Source organism: Bactrocera latifrons, unplaced genomic scaffold (assembly GCF_001853355.1).
Source record: "Bactrocera latifrons isolate USDA-ARS-PBARC rearing strain unplaced genomic scaffold, ASM185335v1 scaffold_42, whole genome shotgun sequence".
Classification (NCBI taxonomy): Eukaryota; Metazoa; Arthropoda; class Insecta; order Diptera; family Tephritidae; genus Bactrocera; species Bactrocera latifrons.
The window spans coordinates 253,840-273,967 of record NW_017537068.1 but is presented as its reverse complement, the minus strand read 5'-3'; the positions used below and the strand labels follow the sequence as shown (position 1 = coordinate 273,967).

Genomic DNA, 20,128 nt, shown 5'->3' with positions numbered 1-20,128 from the left:
ATTGTACCCCGTCATTTAGATGTGATTTAAAACAGTTATGCAGCTGAACACATTGTTTATATTAGCACTCCTATTATTTTGTGGACAACTGTATACAAATGGCATTATTTGGCCGGAGCGTTCACCACCGATTTGTTTGTAACTAGTTCTGTGTCGACGTCAACTGCTGTTGGATGTATGTTGGTTTTGGTTGGATTGTTGGTAAATGGTTGTATCAAGGTTAACTTGCAAATTGAGTTGATAATGTCGTTGTTGTTATTGCTTCATTTGATATTACCAATAGAATAGTTGTTGGTGTGTAAAAAATGGGCAAACCTACATTGCATTCTATGCACACTTGTTTCGGCGTGCATACAGTCTGACAAAAAGTCACACACCAAGCATCAAAACTGATTTACTTAGTTGTAAGAAAAATCGAATGTTGATTGTTAGTTTCTTTTTATAACGCTTTTGTATGTATGTAACTTTCTCCAAGCTCTCTATGTGTTCCCTTTTTTCATGCTATATTTTATATTCGTCCATCATTCAAACAGAACTTTAAATTAATGCAATAAACTAAGTTAAATTGACACACAGAAAAACTTTAATTAAAATAAAATTTCTTAATTTTTGAATATCCGTCCACAAACATTTTTCGCCGCCTTCGAGTAAATAAATACATTTAATGTATTTGCAAGTTTAAAACATGTTCTAGCAATATTTTTTGCAGGTAAACCATATCCAAAAAAAATTTTAATAATGAAGAAACAATGGACGTAGCAAACATGTTGTCTGAAAGTGATCAAACGACCAAGCGACCGAACTTAAACTTAGTGCTCAAGCCACTAAACCAGTGGACCAACAACTGAACCCGCTAGCGGCCAGGCAATGCCTCTGAATTTTGAGATTTGAGATTTTCTCATGATATTAAATGTATTGCAGTATAAGCAATGTTTTCTGAATATATGTATGAATGTATAGATGTTTTTGTTAAATGATTTCTCAAACACCTTTTAGACGAAACGATTACAAACCAAAATTGGTAAAGAAAAATAAAATATAACCACTTCTTGAACATTAGCAATGAATTTGGTGAACTTAATTGCAACACTCAGCATATATAAGTATGCATACATATATTTGCCATTTGTTCTCAGATCGAATTTCTTATGAACTTTGAATTTTGTAATCTCCTATAATGGCTCTTATAATTATAATTGTGAATTAGTGAGTATTTTGTTTACTTGCACATTCATGTAGTTTTTATTGTTCTTAAAAATATTGAAAATCACTTCATTTAGCGGCTGTGGGAAACAAGGGCCTCGGCCTTCTTGGTAAATAATTAACTAAATTGTCTAATAAAGACAATGAAAATTGTTCACTCTAATTTAGTACAAATGGGTTATAAGGCCAAATCTTCAATCTCTGATTATTCAGAGATGGTGCAAACCGCAAAGGGAGTATTGGTTGGTAATCCCTTTCAGATATAATTCAAAACTTCCAAATCATTGTAGCCCTTTTGAAGTAGAGGCTATTGCCAAAAATATATCGCTTTAATAATAACACCCTTACATTGAATTTAAGTGTGAGTTATTTCATATTGGTACTAGGGCAGATATATTGTTCAATAACACACTAAATGTGCGTCTAAAAACTCTTTTAGAACTGTAAGTTAACCTATCTTTCATGGGGGGTTTAAGGGGCCCAGCGGAATCTCTGGAAACTGCAAGATTGTTAAACTTACAATCAAGGACGTTTTCATCGAAGTGTAAGACAGTGAAGGTTCCTTGTTCATCTGACGTTCAATACTAGCAAACTGAGCAACACATTTACAAGCCAGGGATTAATTGTAAGAGGTATATGAAGCTTCTTGCGGCCCACTTTCGGAAAATCACTCAGACAGAAGACCGTGTGTTGCTCAGACAAGAGGTTGTCAGGACTATATTACTACCTAAGGGTTTCCTAGAATATACCTGATAAAATTATACCGAGATCAAGTATAATATTTTCTACAAAATATTTACATTTGTGGCATACAACTTAAACAAATTTAAGGAGTTAAAAATCATTTCTATAGATATCGTTCCGGAATAAATACATCTGATTTGTGCAAAAAATAAACAGTGGTTTTTATGTAAATGGCACTCATACATTATTTAGAGCCAATTTTATGATATAGCTTACCGTTATTTTGAAATTTAAGAAACTTAAAGTATTTCATAACATATGATTTCTTATATAAAACGTTGTTTGCTTGCACCTTGACTATTCGCACTGATGATTTCCGCCAACAACATTCTGAGCGAGTTTTAAATTGGATTTTTTATTTCATAATTCATAAAATAATGATTTTAAAAACCCGTAACACCAAGTGAACCCTGTACTAAATTCATAATTGAAACATTTAAGGTAAACTAAGCGAGTGACTAATACAACTGTAAACAAAGAAACATTTAAAAAATCATTAGTAGTCGCATGCCAATGAAGCCATTACTAAAATTTACCTTTCGTTTTTAAATATAATTGCTTACATATATGTACATACATTTGTGTGCATGCACTTCCGTTTAGTATAAGAAAAGTGTAAGAACACTGTAAAAACAGAGATCATAAAAAACAGGGTGCCAAATCGGTTATAGTTAATAACTTGGAAATACTTTAATTACATTGAATTTTCAAAGTAAAAATAAATAAATTTTTGCATTTTTTTACATTATTATTTTTAAATTTAAATTCAACTTAGTCCACATACAAATATATAAATATACTTAACTTTAGACATATAATTTGTATGTGTATTAAGTCGGACAAAACATTTGCAACTGGAGCGAAGGCCTCGATTTTTTTCTCTTGCAAACCCATTTTCCCTTGGAATTGCTTTTTGCTGCATCGTTAATGTTTTGAAATTTACAGCATTGAAGCTACATATTTTGAAAAGCAAAACAATTGCACCTCTGTTTGGTTATGTATGTATATGTAAACAACACCAAACTTCCCTTCTTTTCTAATTGAATTGAGTTTGTGCCTCTAAATAAATTCAATTAAGCGCCGCGCGCACTGAACTTCTCTAAAAGAAATTTTTATAAAAATTCACAAGTTTCAAATCTCACCAATAATTTAGACCTATATTAGGAACAAAACTGTCGCAATAGTACATCGTGGGGGCCAACCCAAACAATCTGAACTCGCAATTGTAAGAGAGGAAAAAAAGTTTGCATTTAAAAGTGCCCCGCAATTGCTAAAGGAGCTTGAGTTACTAAAACTTTCTAGAACGGTAGCTCGTCACCTGAATGACGCTGATTTACTCAGTTTCTTCGCGGGTCGGTAAATCGCTTATTAGCACACGTAACCAACTCAGACGATTGCAGATCACCAAAAATCGTATAAAGTGGCTTAGATTTGCATGAAATAGTATGAGGAAAACTGTTCTTTGTTTGGCACCCACGAAATAAGCCTCCTAAAAATTCGTATTGGCTAAAAACAGTTAAATATAATGGATATGCTATGGTCTGAGGATTTTTCTCTGCTTCTGTTTTGTGGCCCCTTCATCGTATAAATGGAACCGTGTACTTCTCTTATTGAATTTAGATGTTATTTCGTTTTTATAGTCTAGCAACATGGTGCTACAGTGTATAATATGTAGTTTTGTTCACCTAACGGTTATATGTATCACCTAAAAGTAATCGATTTAAATGTATTTTCGCGTACATCAATATGTTGGTTATTTTAATAAAAATGAGAGAGAAGTTTTTACTTATAACAGTGTATATTTGTACCCAAAATGGATAAAATTGGGCGAAATATTGACCAACCCTCATATAATATCATCAAGATTCTCGAACGTTCGACTGACATTACTCCATATGATTGGTGATTGTATATGAGGTACCTTGAGGGAACTCGTGAATCATTGTATTAGTCTGTGGCGTAATTGTGCATCCAATACAAGTCAAATACCCAATTTAGTTGTAATTTATTTACAATTTCATCGAATAATAGATGTTTAATTTTTCGCACATTTTTTAATACAAAGTTTTTCCAATACCTGAAGGAATTTCCCAATGTTTGATCCTTACAAGTGGTAAGATTATAAAATGTTCGGATACACCCAAACTTCTTCCTTTCGTACTTGTTTAATTTGCATTACACAAATAAACTGAAATTTTAAGAACTTTGGTTTGTTTACCTTAATCAACATCATATATTTAAAATAAAATTTAAAGAGTAAGTCTCTTAAGTAATAATTAAAATATGCGTGTTTGATCTGTGGGTACTTCCCTTTCACTACCATACGTACGTTTGTAAATATATAGGTGAATTTATGTAAACTAGAGTCAACCATGGTACTAATTTTCAGTTCTAAAAAAATAAGTTTGATTAAAATTCAACTAAGTTATATTTTTATACTTTCGCAACAAAGTTGCTAAAGAGAGTATTATGGTTTTGTTCACAGAACGGTTGTTTGTAAGTCCTAAAACTAAAAGAGTCAGATATAGGGTTATATATACCAAAGTGATCAGGGTGACGAGTAGAGTTGAAATCCGGATGTCTGTCTGCCCGTCCGTCCGTCCGTCTGTCCGTGCAAGCTGTAACTTGAGTAAAAATTGAGATATCCTGATGAAACTTGGTGTGTGTGTTTCTTGGCTCCATGAGAAGGTTAAGTTCGAAGATGGGCAAAATCGGCCCACTGTCACGCCCACAAAATGGCGGAAACCGAAAACCTGTAAAGTGTCATAACTAAGCCATAAATAAAGATATTAAAATGAAATTTGGCACAAAGGATCGCATTTGGGAGGGGCATATTTGGACGAACTTTTTTTGGAAAAGTGGGCGTGGCCCCGCCCCCTACTAACTTTTTTGTACATATCTCGAAAACTACTATAGCTATGTCAACCACCCTGTACAGAGTCGTTTCCTTCAGGCATTTCCATATACAGTTCATAAATGGAAGAAATCGGATAATAACCACGCCCACCTCCCATACAAAGGTTAAGTTGAAAATCACTAAAAGTGCGTTAACCGACTAACAAAAAACGTCAGAAACACTAAATTTTACGGAACAAATGTCAGAAGGAAGCTGCATCCAGGCTTTTTTTAAAAATTGAAAATGGGCGTGGCGTCGCCCATTTATGGACTAAAAACTAAAAATATCTCAGGAAGTACTGGACCGATTTCAATGAAATTCGGTATATAATATTTTTTTAACACCCTGATGACATGTACCAAATATGGGTGAAATCGCTTCACAACCACGCCTGAAATCTCGATTATTACTTTATCATGCGAGAGTATAAAATGTTCGGTGACACCCGAACTTGGCCCTTCCTTACTTCTTATTATTATATACTTTATATCCAGTGCTATGGGTTGCATCAAAAACATAAAAAAAACAATCCATAAATATTACAAAAACAAAAGTAAAAAATATATTTAAAAGATTCTAAGGACAAAGAAATAGAATCAAAATTTTTAATTAAAAAAAAAATATTTTTTTAAGGCAACTAATAGAAAAAATTGTTATATATACATAGCTATTAAACCATTTCGCTAATGATTCTATTATTTTGTCACTAAGCACGAGGCATTTACACTTTTTAAATTACAGTTAACTGTAAAACTTGATAATGCAATCTTTTCCCCTTTTTAAAAGTACATATTATTGCTTTTGTTATTTGCAGAAAAGTTACTACAAAAGTGAAAAATTTCAAAAAAATTATACCATTGTTCCAAGCAAAACCTTAGATTCTATTTTATTGTCAGTAACTGTATGTACACATATGGTCAAAGTAATAAGTACATATGGCCGTGTAGCATTCAATGACTTCTAAATTCCCTTTCATTTATGTTTAAAGAGAAATAATATCATATTTCATTTCATATTTGGCTTAAATAACAAAAATAAAGATATTAAAATAGGTTCTTAAATTTCTAGCAAATAATAAAAAGACTAAAAAATGGCTGGACAAAGTCCATCTGTAGACCATCTCTTTTATCTGATATTAATTTTGACGTTCCCGCTCGCTCTACCAGACAGTTTAGACCCTTACTTTTAAAATTTTCTAGAACAAATTTTGAGCTAAACGAACCATTCCGCCGCATATGTCATGATATCAATTCTCATTCCAGCACATTTGGTCCCTCAGACTCACTCTTTACCATTAAAAAAATTATTTTATCTACTCTTAACAAGTAACATTTAAAAATTATAAACTTTAATTTTGATTCTAAATTTTGGCTGTTGAAATTTTTTTTCTGTAGCTGAGTAGCTTAAAATCGCAACGCTTAAAACTCTCTTGCCTTTTATGACTCGGCTATTTCCGCTCGTTCGGGGATTGCGCCCCTCGCGTCGGTTGGCGGGAGGAGGGTAATCGTTGGGTATTATTATTAAATAATAAGTACATCAGGTCTATGAATGAAAAAATGTATAATTTTCAGTTTTCTGTTTTCTATTTAATTTTTATGTACTTCTTTCATCAGTATCTAGCATATCCGCTATTATTTTCAATTTCTTTTGATATTCGTTTTTTCATACTGAAGATAAGTTTGCAGCACTTATCAATTGGAATGTCATACCAGATTTTTTCAACAAAATTCCCTAACTGATCCTTATTTTGGAACTATTGTTTCCCAATCCGTTACTTTAGATCCCCCCCAAAGGTTTTCAATTGGAATGTGAATGAGTTTATTTGCCTTTCGGACGATGAACATTCTGTTAGGCATCATTTCCGAATAAATTAATTTTTGTTTCGTCGCTCCACAAGATATTGTGCCTACTTTTTCTCACCACTTAGGCGGGAACCATTTGCATGATTCTTATGTATTCTTATCTTCAATTTTTTTTCGCAATAATGGTATTTTTTTAGCTATCCCGAGGGGTAAATTAGCTCGATGTCGTCAGGCCAATTGGAAGATATTATGCTACCAATATCAGCTGATAGTATCCTTGAAGATATAAATGGGTCCTGTTTACCCATACCCATACAATTTTTTTGTTTTTAATGCCTTTTAAACATGGAATTATACAACCGAAAGGGCAAACCATTTTCTGAAAATCTTAATCAATTACCACGCCCACTACAAAGTGGGGTTCAGCATTTTCTATGAAAGAAACAATATCTAATTTAATATAATCAACCCGTGGTTATATTCGCGTACTTCAGCAAACATTTAAAATTCAATCATGACTCAGCCTAAAGCAATGTACTTATTATTTTGGCCATATGTGTATGTGCCTATAAATAATTAAGTAAGTTTTTTGTCTATTTATAAATAGTATTTATTTAAAACCTACTTTCTGCTGAAACTAAATTCCTAGTTAGAGAATTGCAAAAGAAATCAATCATAAAAAGACGTTGTGTCATAAACACACGCACATACATATACAGCAGCGAGCAGTGAAATAGTAGTGAGTGTTAGAGCTTTACATATCTGTGAGTTATGTAAAATGCCAAACAATTTTAACATCCATTGAAATGCAAAAGTGGATCATATTTTCCAGGCTATGTTTATTACTAAAAATATTTAGATTTAAATATGTACAAGATATGTTTATTTACATGTGTTTATGTATGAAACTTGTTGGGAGCAGTAAAATAGTAGTAAAGCACTAAAAATCAAAAAAAGAAGTACTGAAAGATTTTTGCAAGTTTTGTCTACAGGAGATCTTAGTGCTTGGTAGCATGATCATGATTTTTTGATAACTGCACTTCATCGCTTCTTCAGAGAATTTACGAGACTACGGCCCCCTGTTGTTTTTGGGTTTATCCTTCCACACGGTTTTCCTGACGTCTGCCCAACGGTTTTCAATTGGATAGAGGACAGGCGATTGAGCTGACCTATCCATGACATCAATTCCATTGACCCGAAACCACTCCTTTGCCACCCTACTGGTATGCTTCGGGTCATTATTCTGCTGAAATATCCTTTTCAGCGGGATGTCCTCTTCAGCAAATGGTATCATAATATACTGCATTATATCCACGAATTTGTGTCGGTCCGTTATGCTAGTAATCTTGTGAATTGGGACTGCACAAAAAAATTGGRCCTGTAAGAAAAACACACCAAACCATGAAATTCAAACCGCCAAGCTTCATAGTTTTTCTGCTGAATCTGGGGTCGTACTCTCTATTAGGGGAGCGTCTTAGATACTGACGGGACCCGTTACCGCCGTATAGAATAACTTTCGACACGTCTGTCCACAAGATGTTGCGCCATTTCTCAATCGGCAAATTCTCAATCGGTCCTTTGGCAAATTTAAGACAACTTGCTATATGATTTTTTTTTAATAACGGTACTTATCGTGGACTGCGGACATATAAACTATGTTCATGTAGAAGTCTTCTCACTGTATGAACACCGTAGGCCAGGATCAGTTCATTCCGAATCTCCATAGCTGACATTCTAGGTCGAGCCTTGGCACATCTTACAACTATTGGTGTAAAATTCTTGGAAAGAATCCATATTGCGCCCCTTTTATCATATTTTTTTTTATAAATAATTGCATTGTGAGCCGTTGTGGCTTAACACCCTACAATTCTTTCCACTCCCTTGTAGGATTTACCGTTGTTTATGACAGATTGAATACATTCTCGTTTTTCGTCACTGCAGTGCTTCCCGCGGCCCAAAGAAAAGTGAAAAGTCACATTTTTTTTTTTGCTTTTTGCATTGAATAATTAATAAAAGATCTGGAAACTTACTTTTTGTTCGATAAAATTCAATTTTTTTTGATTAAAAATTATCTCATCGTTCACTACTATTCTATTGCTCGCTCATAAAAACAGATATCGCAATAAAATTGGCTTTAAAAAAGTAACGGTAAGTAATTCACACTTATTGTTGTATATAACAGGACCGTTATACTTCAGAGAATATAACTAAAATAATGATCGACGGCAATATCATAAAAGAAACAAAATTTAAAGCAAAACTCTCTTGGCCAATAGGCACTACTATTTCAATGCTCACAACTGTACATATACATACAGTGTGGTATTATAAATGGTAGAAAGTTTATGGCACTCTCACTATTCTGAACTCACACACAGATCTAGACACCCAAGCGACCTCTATTTTATTCTTTCAATCTGCTACATCGTATTACACACGGCGGCCAATTTAAGCGAATAACACATACATATTTCCAGTCATATATGTACATATTTATGTATGTACATTAAGGTGGGCGTTATATCCCACGTTTATTGCATTTTGCCAACGCCACCTGAAGTTTCAGGTTTTGTTCTAAAAATAATTATCGAATATAATAAAGCTCTTTTTTAATTTAAAACGTAAACCTATGCATTTTAAATGGGATTCTTGCAACTTTTGCATTCAGTTTAGAAAAAAAAAGTGTATCGCTCTTATTTTTCCTCAAAGTGATTTCTTTAAAAGTTGTATGCAATTGTACTTATGCGTCAAATGAGCATTCGTAGTAAAAGTGCCTTGGTATTTTACGAATGATCAATTACTGAATTATTTGTAAAATTTTCTACTATAATGTCATTTTTAAAGAATATAGGCTTACTTGTTAAATCCAAAATATTAAAAGCATTCCATAATATACTAAACCTAGGAAAAACATGATTTAGACACAGTTTAAATTGAATATAAATTGCTTGTTGTAAAGAAAACAACTTGAGAAATAACGGACACCCTATTATGCATTATTATACGTTTACGCTTCAAGCTGAAATTTAAACGTATTTGTATATATGTATATTGTAAAATGTCTAACTTTTTATTGAATAACTGATTCATTAATCACTTGCTACGGCAACTGGGCTGCGTCGCAACAACAAATTGAAGCTCATCAAACTTAACCACAGCCGTGAAAAGCGATTTGTTGCAAATACTCATAAAGTTTAACTAAAAGTCCTGCTAAAGTGTATCTCTCAATTGTTTTGGCAAAAGTTATTGCTATCGCTATAATAACAGCAAAAACAACAACTGATAATTTTGTTCCAATGATGAGCTGTCTCAGTGAGTGGCTGACTAGTCAGCTGAGTGATCCGACAGCGCCGTGAATCCGGTCTAAGTTGCTGTTGTTGATAGTGTTGCTGGTTTGTTTGCTTGCAACTTAGTATGTTGCTGCTTGGCAGTTTGGCTAATGTGTGACACCAATATTCACTTTTATACCTCTATTAATGCTCATACATATGTACGTATGTGAATATGTCTGAACATATAAATATTATATACATGTGTATGTTTAGTTTTTCGCTACAACCGCACTGTCACGTTGACCCAGAAAACGCTTGGCGCGTACTGTGCAAAATTGTTGCTGTTTTGCATAGTTAAAATTTTCAGACATGCATATGTGTATAGAAATACAATATGCATGTATGCAATGACCACAAAATTTAAATATCCAATATGGATTTCAATGCAGCAATGCGATGTGTGGCGACATACAAAAACAACAATAACAAGAGCAACCACAAAGCCAGCTAACTTGCGACCGACTTGCCAACTGTTTTTTGCGCCAATTAACGTCTTAAATTATACTCATATGTTTGTTTATGTGTGTTTATGGTTTATAGCTTTTTTCTCTCACTTTTACCTCTTCTGCTTCTAATTTTTATAAACTTTTTTTAATCTTTGTCCATGCATTCAAGTCGACTTTTGGCTTTGGTGTCGCTCAGCAAATGTAAGCTCTTTAGAAATTTCTATTCATTTGCACTGATGACAGCGCCAGCAACGACAACGTGTGCCAAGTGCTATATGGTTCTACCAATTATACATACCCTTATACAAAAATATGCGTATGTGTGAGTACAAGTGAAAAGTGGCTATTTACCTACTATTTATTTATTTATTTGTTCGTACTCTTATTAACTTTGCTGCACCTTTCTTTCTCTTTGCTCCCGATTACATCGTAGCAGAATTAGATGAATCTGATTTGAAATTTATATTTGGAGTTTTCACTTACACTTTTTGATTTTACAGTGGTAAGAAATTATAACTTTTCACTTTTTTTAGTTCTGCCTGCAGGAAATTTGTGTGTTTTTTTTTATTTTTTTATTCATTAATATATTTTTGTATTTATTTATTTTTCATTCCAAACTCGCGAAAATAAAACAATAGATTTGGAACGATTTCAAGTGTTGATTTGTCATTTTTGATACTTGAAGCATTTCAAATTTAACGAACTGTATTCTAAATAGTAGAGGGAGCCTTGAATCGCTTGGAATCGTATAATGAAGTGGTTTCGAAATAGTAGAGGGTATCTTGATATACCCGAAGTCTTTTAAAGAAGTGTATTTTGCTTTGAAACTCCCATTATGTTATAGACAACTAAATATACTTGAAAAAAAACTAAGTTCGTTTGAGGAAATTATTTAAAAATTCTCAAAGAAAACTAATTATACTCTGGAAACTCATAAAACTTTTTGATATATGGAATTTTTTGAAATACAATTGTAGTGAAATATTTTCGTATTTGGTATACTTACAATCGTTGTATTTAATTGGGTAACCCTGAATAGTTTTAATTAATGTATATACATATATAAAGTTTTTCCATATATTCCACTTAACAGGGAAGAGCGTAAATAGTTCTGTTATTATTACACATACTTACATGTTTCGATGTACTTAAATCCATGTGTATGTATATACATATGTATGTTTGAAGATATACAGTGCTTATGGTTCTTAAGGCCCACCACCCTTCTCAACACTTCGACAATATTTTCAACCATGCAGCGCTTTACAAAGGTAGTAACAATTGACAATATATCAATTCTGTTTGTAGTCTGTAAAAATTATCGATATGTCATATAATATATAATATAAACAAAATTTAAATCTTCTGAACATTTTTTACATTATATAAACTATTCAGGTAAACAATTAATTGTGCAATTGTTACTGAAAAATATTTGGAATTTGTAAAGAAACTTGTAATTTTCATCTTCTTTTTATATACAAGTAAATACATTTAAAAGTTTTTGTTGTAAGAATTATTGAGAAACTAGAAAGCTTACGTATGTATGTACATACGTATATCTACAATCGAGTTGCAAACACTTTACTCGTTTTTTTCTTGCGCATTTGAACTAGCACTCACAATTTTTACATACAAGGAGTGTTCCAAAGTAAATAGGATTTAAAAAAAAAAACAGAACAAATGTGGTTTTTCGGCAAAATCAAATTTCTTTATTCAAAATAGTCTCCTTCTGCTTCAATACAGTTTTTTTCACGGTCCAAAAGTATGTCGAACGAGTGTTTTAGCTCGTTCGCTGGTATGGCCGCCAGTATGCCGGGCAAGCCTTTTGGATGGCCTCTACGTCTGCATAACGCTTTCCTTTCAGGGGCAAATGCATTTTTTCGAAAAGGAAGAAGTCGCACAGTGCCATATCAGGTGAATGCGCGGAGTGGTTAATGGTTAAAATGTGATTTATTGTCAAATAATCGTTGTTCGAATGTTCGATTCTCAGCAATTGTTGGACGTCAGTCAATTAGTGCGGAGCAAACCGGTCGTAAGCCCAAATGTTCGAACAAAATGCGATAGATCGATGTTTTGGAGATGTTGAATTCCATTTGCATGATTTCAATGATAATTTCGGCTGACTTTTGACAAAATTTAATGTTGGCTCTTTGTACGAAGCTCATTTTCGCACCGATAACACAAACATACCGACACTTAAAATGCAATAACTTCTCTTCCAATCATTGAAATGTAATGGAATTTTCACTGAACAAACGATAAGGATATCAGATTATAACGCACCCGTCGACATATACAAGTCTTGTTTACTGCGGCAAAACCAACCTACAATTAACATTGGCACCTCCCAGCAACAACGAGAAAAATGCGAAACAAAAACTCTTAAATTTCTTGAAAATTTAAACTTTTGCTCGGCCAACAAACATAGAAATTTCACACTACAACAACATCAAAACACTTTAAAGAGTCAATTATATAATTAAATTCATTGAAGCGTTTTCCACTCTTTATTAAATAATTGAATCATTTATGATATTCTATGCCAAGTTGCTTTGAAGTAATGCAACAACAAACATACCGCTGGGAGCACGCCGTTACGAATAACAGTAATAAATGGGTTTTAAATGTTAAAAGTTGCTTGAGAAAAGGGGGTAGCGCCAAGCTATGGTTACCCACGCACACACATACATAAGTATATTTTGATATGTGGGAGTGTTTGTTTATATGAGTATATGTGTGTTTACTTCACACTACAGTGCGTTTAAACGCTTTTTAGCTCCTCACCACATAAATATGTATGTATGTATGTTTGTGCCGTTTTTTTGTAGCGTAGATATTTCCAATCGCAAAGAAATAATGAAAGAAAGCATATATTCTACGTTTCCCGCAAAAAAATGCATATTAATATTATATGTACTATATAATGAAAACAATAAAACTTTCCAACCTCTCGCAACATATGAAGCATGTCGGGCGCTGGATTGTAAAGCCTTACCCACTGCTTACTAGCTTTTAACAAACAAACAAACTTTCGAAAACTAATTCCACTTCAAATCGCTGACTGGCAGGCAACGCAGACTGATGAACTCGCGCCTACACAACGTCATGCCATATAAACAATTATGAGCACACAAACAAGCACGAATATTGAGACATATACATATGCACACCTATGTACATATGTATGTACATATATAAAATTATTTATGCAAATACGTATATTTGTATGTGCTATTTAAAATGTCGAAAAGCATGTAATAGCTTACGTTGGTAAGCTTATAAAAACGAAAAATACTTAATTTGTAATCCTTAACTGGAATTCCTACACAAAAAGTTGCCAACTTGAAACGAACTTGCATACATACACACATAAATATGTATATACTTATATATGTACATACATATGTATATCGTCAACTGAAATGCAAAATAACGTAACAACATTTTCGGAAATTTACAGTGGGATGAATGAAACACGAAATAAAATGGAACATGAATGAAACATAATTTTAATATTGGTTAAAACTGATTTATATCTGAGCGCAGAACCTGAAAATGTTGAACATATGTATATAATATTACGTACGTATATAGTATGTAATTTGAAGTAGTGAAGCGTAATCAATAAGACACTCACTTTCTAATTTTTTGATGATACGTTRTTTTGCATTTCAGGTGACGATATGATTGAGAGTACGCGAAAACAAGTTTTTGGTTGCTAATTGGATTTCATATTCATTAACCTTAACTGTGCTTATGATAACCAATGCATTGTTGGCGACTTCAGTGCACAAAGCACACATAGAATTTATTAGTTCGGGGTTTTCGAAAACTAAGAATATTCTTCTTGGTCGCCCACTTTAAATTATTAAAAATACAGTTAATTGCTTTATTAATTAATTTTAAAGAGTACAGTGTAAATAAGAATAAAATAAAACATATGACAATAAGAATTTTATTACAATACAAATAATAATTCTTTACAAAAACAATTTGCAAAAACGTTATTAAGAACTAATAAAAACGATGGTCTTCTGAACTAAGTTATTATTATCTATGCTGTATAGAAGAGTTGTCTTTTAGTCCAACCATTGAGTTACTGAAATTACCCAAAAAAATGTAAATAACTTTGTTACGATAAATCTAGTACATTTATCGATATTCGATAAATATTTTGCTATTTGTTTATGGATTTTAACTTATCCAAAAGAATTAATAATTAGAAAATAAATATTTCGATATTTTCCGTAAAAAATCTATAAATACGTTAACATTTTCATATTCGAAATATAGATAGTTGTTTACGAATTTTGAATTAACCAAATATGGGTTTTAATAGATTTGGGTACAAATATCAATATTTTCAACAAATGATCGTTTGGTAAATATGTAGAATCATTCAAATTCGAATTATATTTATTTATTTAAAAAATTTTAATTACGAAAAAATACTTAAGAAAACTCTGGGATGGTAAAAATGTATAGTAAAATGTTTTATTTTTTAGATTCGTAATATAGATGTTTTGTAATTTCGTTTGTCGATATAGCGATAATAAAAACCCAATCAGTAAATAAAGTTTCCATGGCACTTTCAAAGAAGCTGCTGAAGCGAAAAGTAAGCAATTAAAAAATTTAATATTTGCTAAGTAACAGCTTAGACAACTCTAACAACCACTTTAGAAGCCCTCTACTGGGTTCGCATATTTAGTTCCGAGGACTGTCAACTCAATTATTAGAATTCGATGTGATTAAGTTAGATATTTTTATATCAATTATTTTGTTCTAACAATGGAGAAAATTAGCCTTTTGCATTCCAACCCCTCTCTCAAATGCTTCATATATCGAAATCGATAAGCATTGGTATTCACTCAAAGCTCTAAAAGACGATTTTTTGACATTTTGAACCTGCCTTGATTCTAATCAATAAAAAAAAAGAAGTAAAAACTATAATTGTGGAAAATTTGCTATTTTTTTACTCAACTTAAGCAAACGGTTGTCATCACCTTTCCGTCTCTAATTCGGAGTTGGTTCTCTGTTGAAGTTCACTGTTTCGACTGTTCGTTGATCTCTAGTAAGTATCAGTGGATCCATGCGTCGACGACCACATTCAAACTCAATAATAAAATTTTTGACGGCCGTCATCGAAAGAGACATAGAGTATACAAAAGCCTTGGATTGAGTTTCTCGATTTTTCTAAATTCCTTGGAGGGCACCGGGTAAAATAAAACTAGCAGTTCGACAGATTGTTATTAACAAAAGAATTTTTAAATAGTAAATTTCTCATACGATAGTGTTGCCAACGGACCAAAATAATTAAGAACATTTAATTATTAGACTGCCCTCGTACGTAGACAAACTGGTAAATATGATAAATTTTTTATAAACCTATAATTGCCTTTATTAAGAAAAAATTTACTCTTTAGTCTACATACATCCATGCTAATGCCAGAAAATAGTAATATTAGATGGCGTAATATAACTAATAAAATTGATTTTGCACTTTCGTAGCTTGCCGCCACTTTATGCAACTAAATTCAAACCAAAGTGTTACTGTTAATTTTTTTAAGCATTATTGATTTCGCATTTACATATGTATATAAAATGTACATTATACACAACAATGAACTTATTTGATTTGTTGCATTAAAATGTGAAAAATCTCGAACCCATGAGTAGCTAAGTACGCAAGCGCTTATGTAAAGACAGCCAGCCATGTGCTTTGACATTACACATGTATAGAATTGTGTAAATATATTTATGAGCGTGTTCGTGTGTGTATGTATGTTGTTTTTGTTGCCTACGCTAAAATAATGAAAGTAACAACTTCAAACCATTTAACTTACACGAAACTTACATATGTATGTACATGTGTATTCTTATTTCATTAGCTGTTTGAGGCATTTCAAGTTTTGCAGCAGTGATTTTGTAATTAACACCTCATGACTTAAATTATGTATAGAGATATACATACATAGATATATGTATATTTATATTTTTATGTGTGTACGCTACAGCTCTATTTTCAGCTTATTGCTTGGTTGGTAGCGCAATGATGCATGTCACGTTTACCGCCACTCTCTCATCCTCTATCCTCTTTCTATAACCTAGTATTTCCGAGTGTCGCGCTAGTAAAAGTTGCAAAGCTGTGATGCAGTCGCTTACCTTCTAAGATCTGGATATTTTCGAATTTTTTTTAGAGTAAATATTGAAATGTATATACATACATACATATATGAATAAGGAGTCGTGTGACTCATGCTACTTGTTGTTGAAACAATTTAACTGCGTTGAACGTTGCTGAAAAAGCCATTAAAGCAGTGCAAACTTTTCCAAACCGTTTGGGAAGAGTTTTGAATAAATATAAAAAAGTCAACGTATGTGCCATATAATTGACACTGACAACTTTGCTAGCTACTTGGTGATAATGGTCCCGCTATTTTGTAAATAGAAGATGGTTACATTATAAGAAAGTTTTTGTTGTCGAGAAGTAAGCTTTTGAATTACTAATCCTTGAACGAGCGCTGCAAGAAACAACTGGTACCGAGTCCCCAACGTACATAGTGGTTCTAAAATTATGAAGCTATTGATGAGAAGATTGATTTATACTATATATTGTATGTATATTTTTTATTATTACAGCGGCTAAAACCATTCCTTAATAATTTGAAGGAATGACCGCCAAATTGTTCTTGTCCAAACAAAGATTCAAATCTGTTCCAGTTACGTGGACCCAACTATCGTTTGAAAGGACAACCCATTATAGCTTTTCGCAGGTTCGCAGTGTATATTTAGATTGCATAATTCTTAAAACCATATCTCTTCACAGTATCAATAATTACCCTTCTTCTTTCTACAATAAGTCTTAAGTAAATTGTCATAGTATCCCCACGGAAATCAAGTGTCATTTGCTTTGATTTCTTCTTTTATCATCGTTCATCATTATTTACTCTTATAAAGGATTAGACGTACCATAATTAGAATTGCAAATAAAGCATTAAAAAATTATGAAATTTACATTTGACTTCCTTTTTATTTGTTTTGTAATCTCAAGTCCAAAATATTGGGATTACATTTTTTTTTTTAACTTATAATTTGGGATTTTTGAAATAAAAAATTTTTCACATTGTTCATGACTATTAGGCTTCAAATTTTTTCCACAATATTAGAAAGTATAATTTGTACAAATACAAGGAACTTCCTGATATCGTACTTCAAACACAAACTTTGTTTTTTATAAGAGTACTTCTTTTTCACAGTTTATCACGTTTATGGGTCCATATTTGCTTCCATCGAATTAAAAACCCTACCGAATATGATGCAAATACTTTATTAAGGGATCGTCTCAATACGAAATTATCGAGAAATCGTTTTTTTTTTTTTTTGTTGCATTATCGGATAGTATACAGTATAATAAACATTCTCTCAAATTTTCAAATCGAAATTCAAATTCATTCATCTTTAAACGCGTTTTTCTCAGAATGGTGTTTTTCAAAATGTTTTCTACCCTCAAAGGAAGAGTTTTGAAGATATCTAGTTCCAATTTGGTGAGAAAATTTTTAACGGCGTTCGCTCTGGAAACGTTAATTTTTTTGGTTTATCTTGCAAGTATTGTCTACTTTTCGTTCAAACCGCGCCATTTTGTCAAATTTAAAAAAACAACTTTCCTACAGATTAATCATCTTTTAAAAAAAATTTTTTAGACCAAAATTTATTTAACTATCATACACCCAATAAATAAAGATAAAAAAAAAGATTTTGTATTCGTCATGAATGTATTTATTTGTAAAAAAAAGGAGACTGATTAGTTAATTCCAACATAAAACCAAAAACATACCGAAAATCAGTGATTTTTTGGGAGGGTCACATTGAGACGATCCCTTAAAAAATTGTTTTGAACAAAATTTTCAAGATGTTTGCTTCAATAACTCGAGAAATTATTTGAAAACCAATGACGAAGAAGATAGTCTTGAAATTCAATTAAATACCTGCCTAAAGAACAATATGGGAAGTTTCTGCTGTTTCAGCAAAAATATGCTTAAAATTGTTTATTTTTTATGATATTGCTTTAAAATAGTTTCATAAGATATACTACATTTATCTTCACATAAAAATATTATACATGTTAGAGGATTTATTTTATTCATTTCAATTTTTTTTATTGTTCGTATTTTGTTTTACGTATTCCCTTCACAGAGAAATTGTATATGTATTTATGATGATAATAAAAAATCGAAAAAGTGAAAAGCAAACGTTTTAGTTATTGTTACGTTTTTTGTTTTTTAAGAAAATTAGTAAACACAAAAAAATTATAACCTCGCATGTGACTACACAACCGTTACAATATCAACAATATGTTAACAATTCTTAAAGCATGCTGTGAAAATACAGCAATCACGACCACAGCCGCCTGATTTGCCAATTAAATATTCACAACAAAGCACCAACAACAATAAAAATTAACAATTTTCTCTTGCTTTCATAATTTGAAAATCGAATCTTTTATAAATATGTCGGATTTGCGCAAATAGATCATGGAATCTATTAAAATGTGCGAAAAGTTACCAATTGCAAAAGCAGTAAATATTTCACGAACAAATACGAATTGAAAACAAGCGAAAAGAAACACGAAAAAAGTGGAAATATAAACATAAGTTAAGAAACAAAAACAACAACAAAACCAAAGATAAACGAAGTGTATGTAAAACAAAAGAAAATTAAATATAAAGTCAAAACTAAACGAACAGTGTAAATAAATTATTACAAAAATAAAACAAAAGCAACAACAACACAACATAGAACGCCAAAAAAATTACACCTGACCTAAAAACATTTGATTAAACGACTAAAGCAAACGACCAAACCAAATTTCACTTAATATTCAGCTGCGGTGTTGTGACTATGTCCGAAACCGAGTTGTATGAAAGTAAAGGCAATTCCGAATCCTTCCTACAATATGGTAATGAGAAACCGCCGCCGATTGTTGTTGTTGTCGGCGACGGTCGCAGCCGAGTGCGACGTGTGGTGCGCACCGCGACACGTCACGTGACTGTTGTCAGTTATTCGACACGACACAAAGAGACGCGCACCCATACATCGCATCACGTTACGACAGTGAGGTAAGCAAGTAAAAAGAACCAAAAGCAAAAAATAAAAAATACACTATTATTGTATGCGTGTTTACAATTAGGTGAAAAAACTAAGAAACAAATTATAACCATAAAACTCAAAATTTGTGTAGTCATTGTTACTCCTTTTCCGGCTTGAAAACACGCAGAACGTTTTCCTCCTTTCAAAAATATACAGCTGCCTTAATTTGTTGTTTTCTTTTGTGCATTTTTGAGCGTCTTCATTTATGTATATTCTCATTAACAAACTACAAAATGCTTCCCTGCTGCAAGACACATATTTACAGTTGAAATGTTGACACATAGGTGATTTTGTTTGGCAGCACTGTGCTAGCGTGATCCTTTGACACATTTTAGTGGTGCGACAAAATTGGTGCCTACTTTTAGGATTAGTGGGTTTTGGCAGTGTTGAATATATAATATATACGTATGTATGTATATACGTATACGTAATCCTCTTTTATTCAACAAGCGGTTGTTGCAACGAAATATTTTTTTGTTTTAAGGCTAGTGCCAAAAATAGTATGTTTAACATTAACATAAAACCGTCGAAATAATACTAAAAATGTAAAATGTT

At 32.2% G+C, this 20,128-nt stretch overlaps 1 protein-coding gene across 4 annotated transcripts in view; it reads left to right on the top strand.

The window, feature by feature from the left end:
• LOC108972737 (IQ motif and SEC7 domain-containing protein 3) overlaps positions 1-20,128 on the top strand; it is a 135,937-nt gene that overhangs the window by 95,163 nt on the left and 20,646 nt on the right. The window contains exon 1 of one of the 4 annotated variants that reach the window (XM_018939492.1): positions 19,163-19,542. The exons of the other annotated variants lie outside the window; for them this stretch is intronic. Within the exon in view, the coding sequence (XP_018795037.1) occupies positions 19,325-19,542 (218 nt within the window). The 5' untranslated portion in view covers positions 19,163-19,324. Of the gene's footprint in view, positions 1-19,162; positions 19,543-20,128 lie in introns of those variants that run through there. 4 annotated transcript variants of the gene reach the window in all.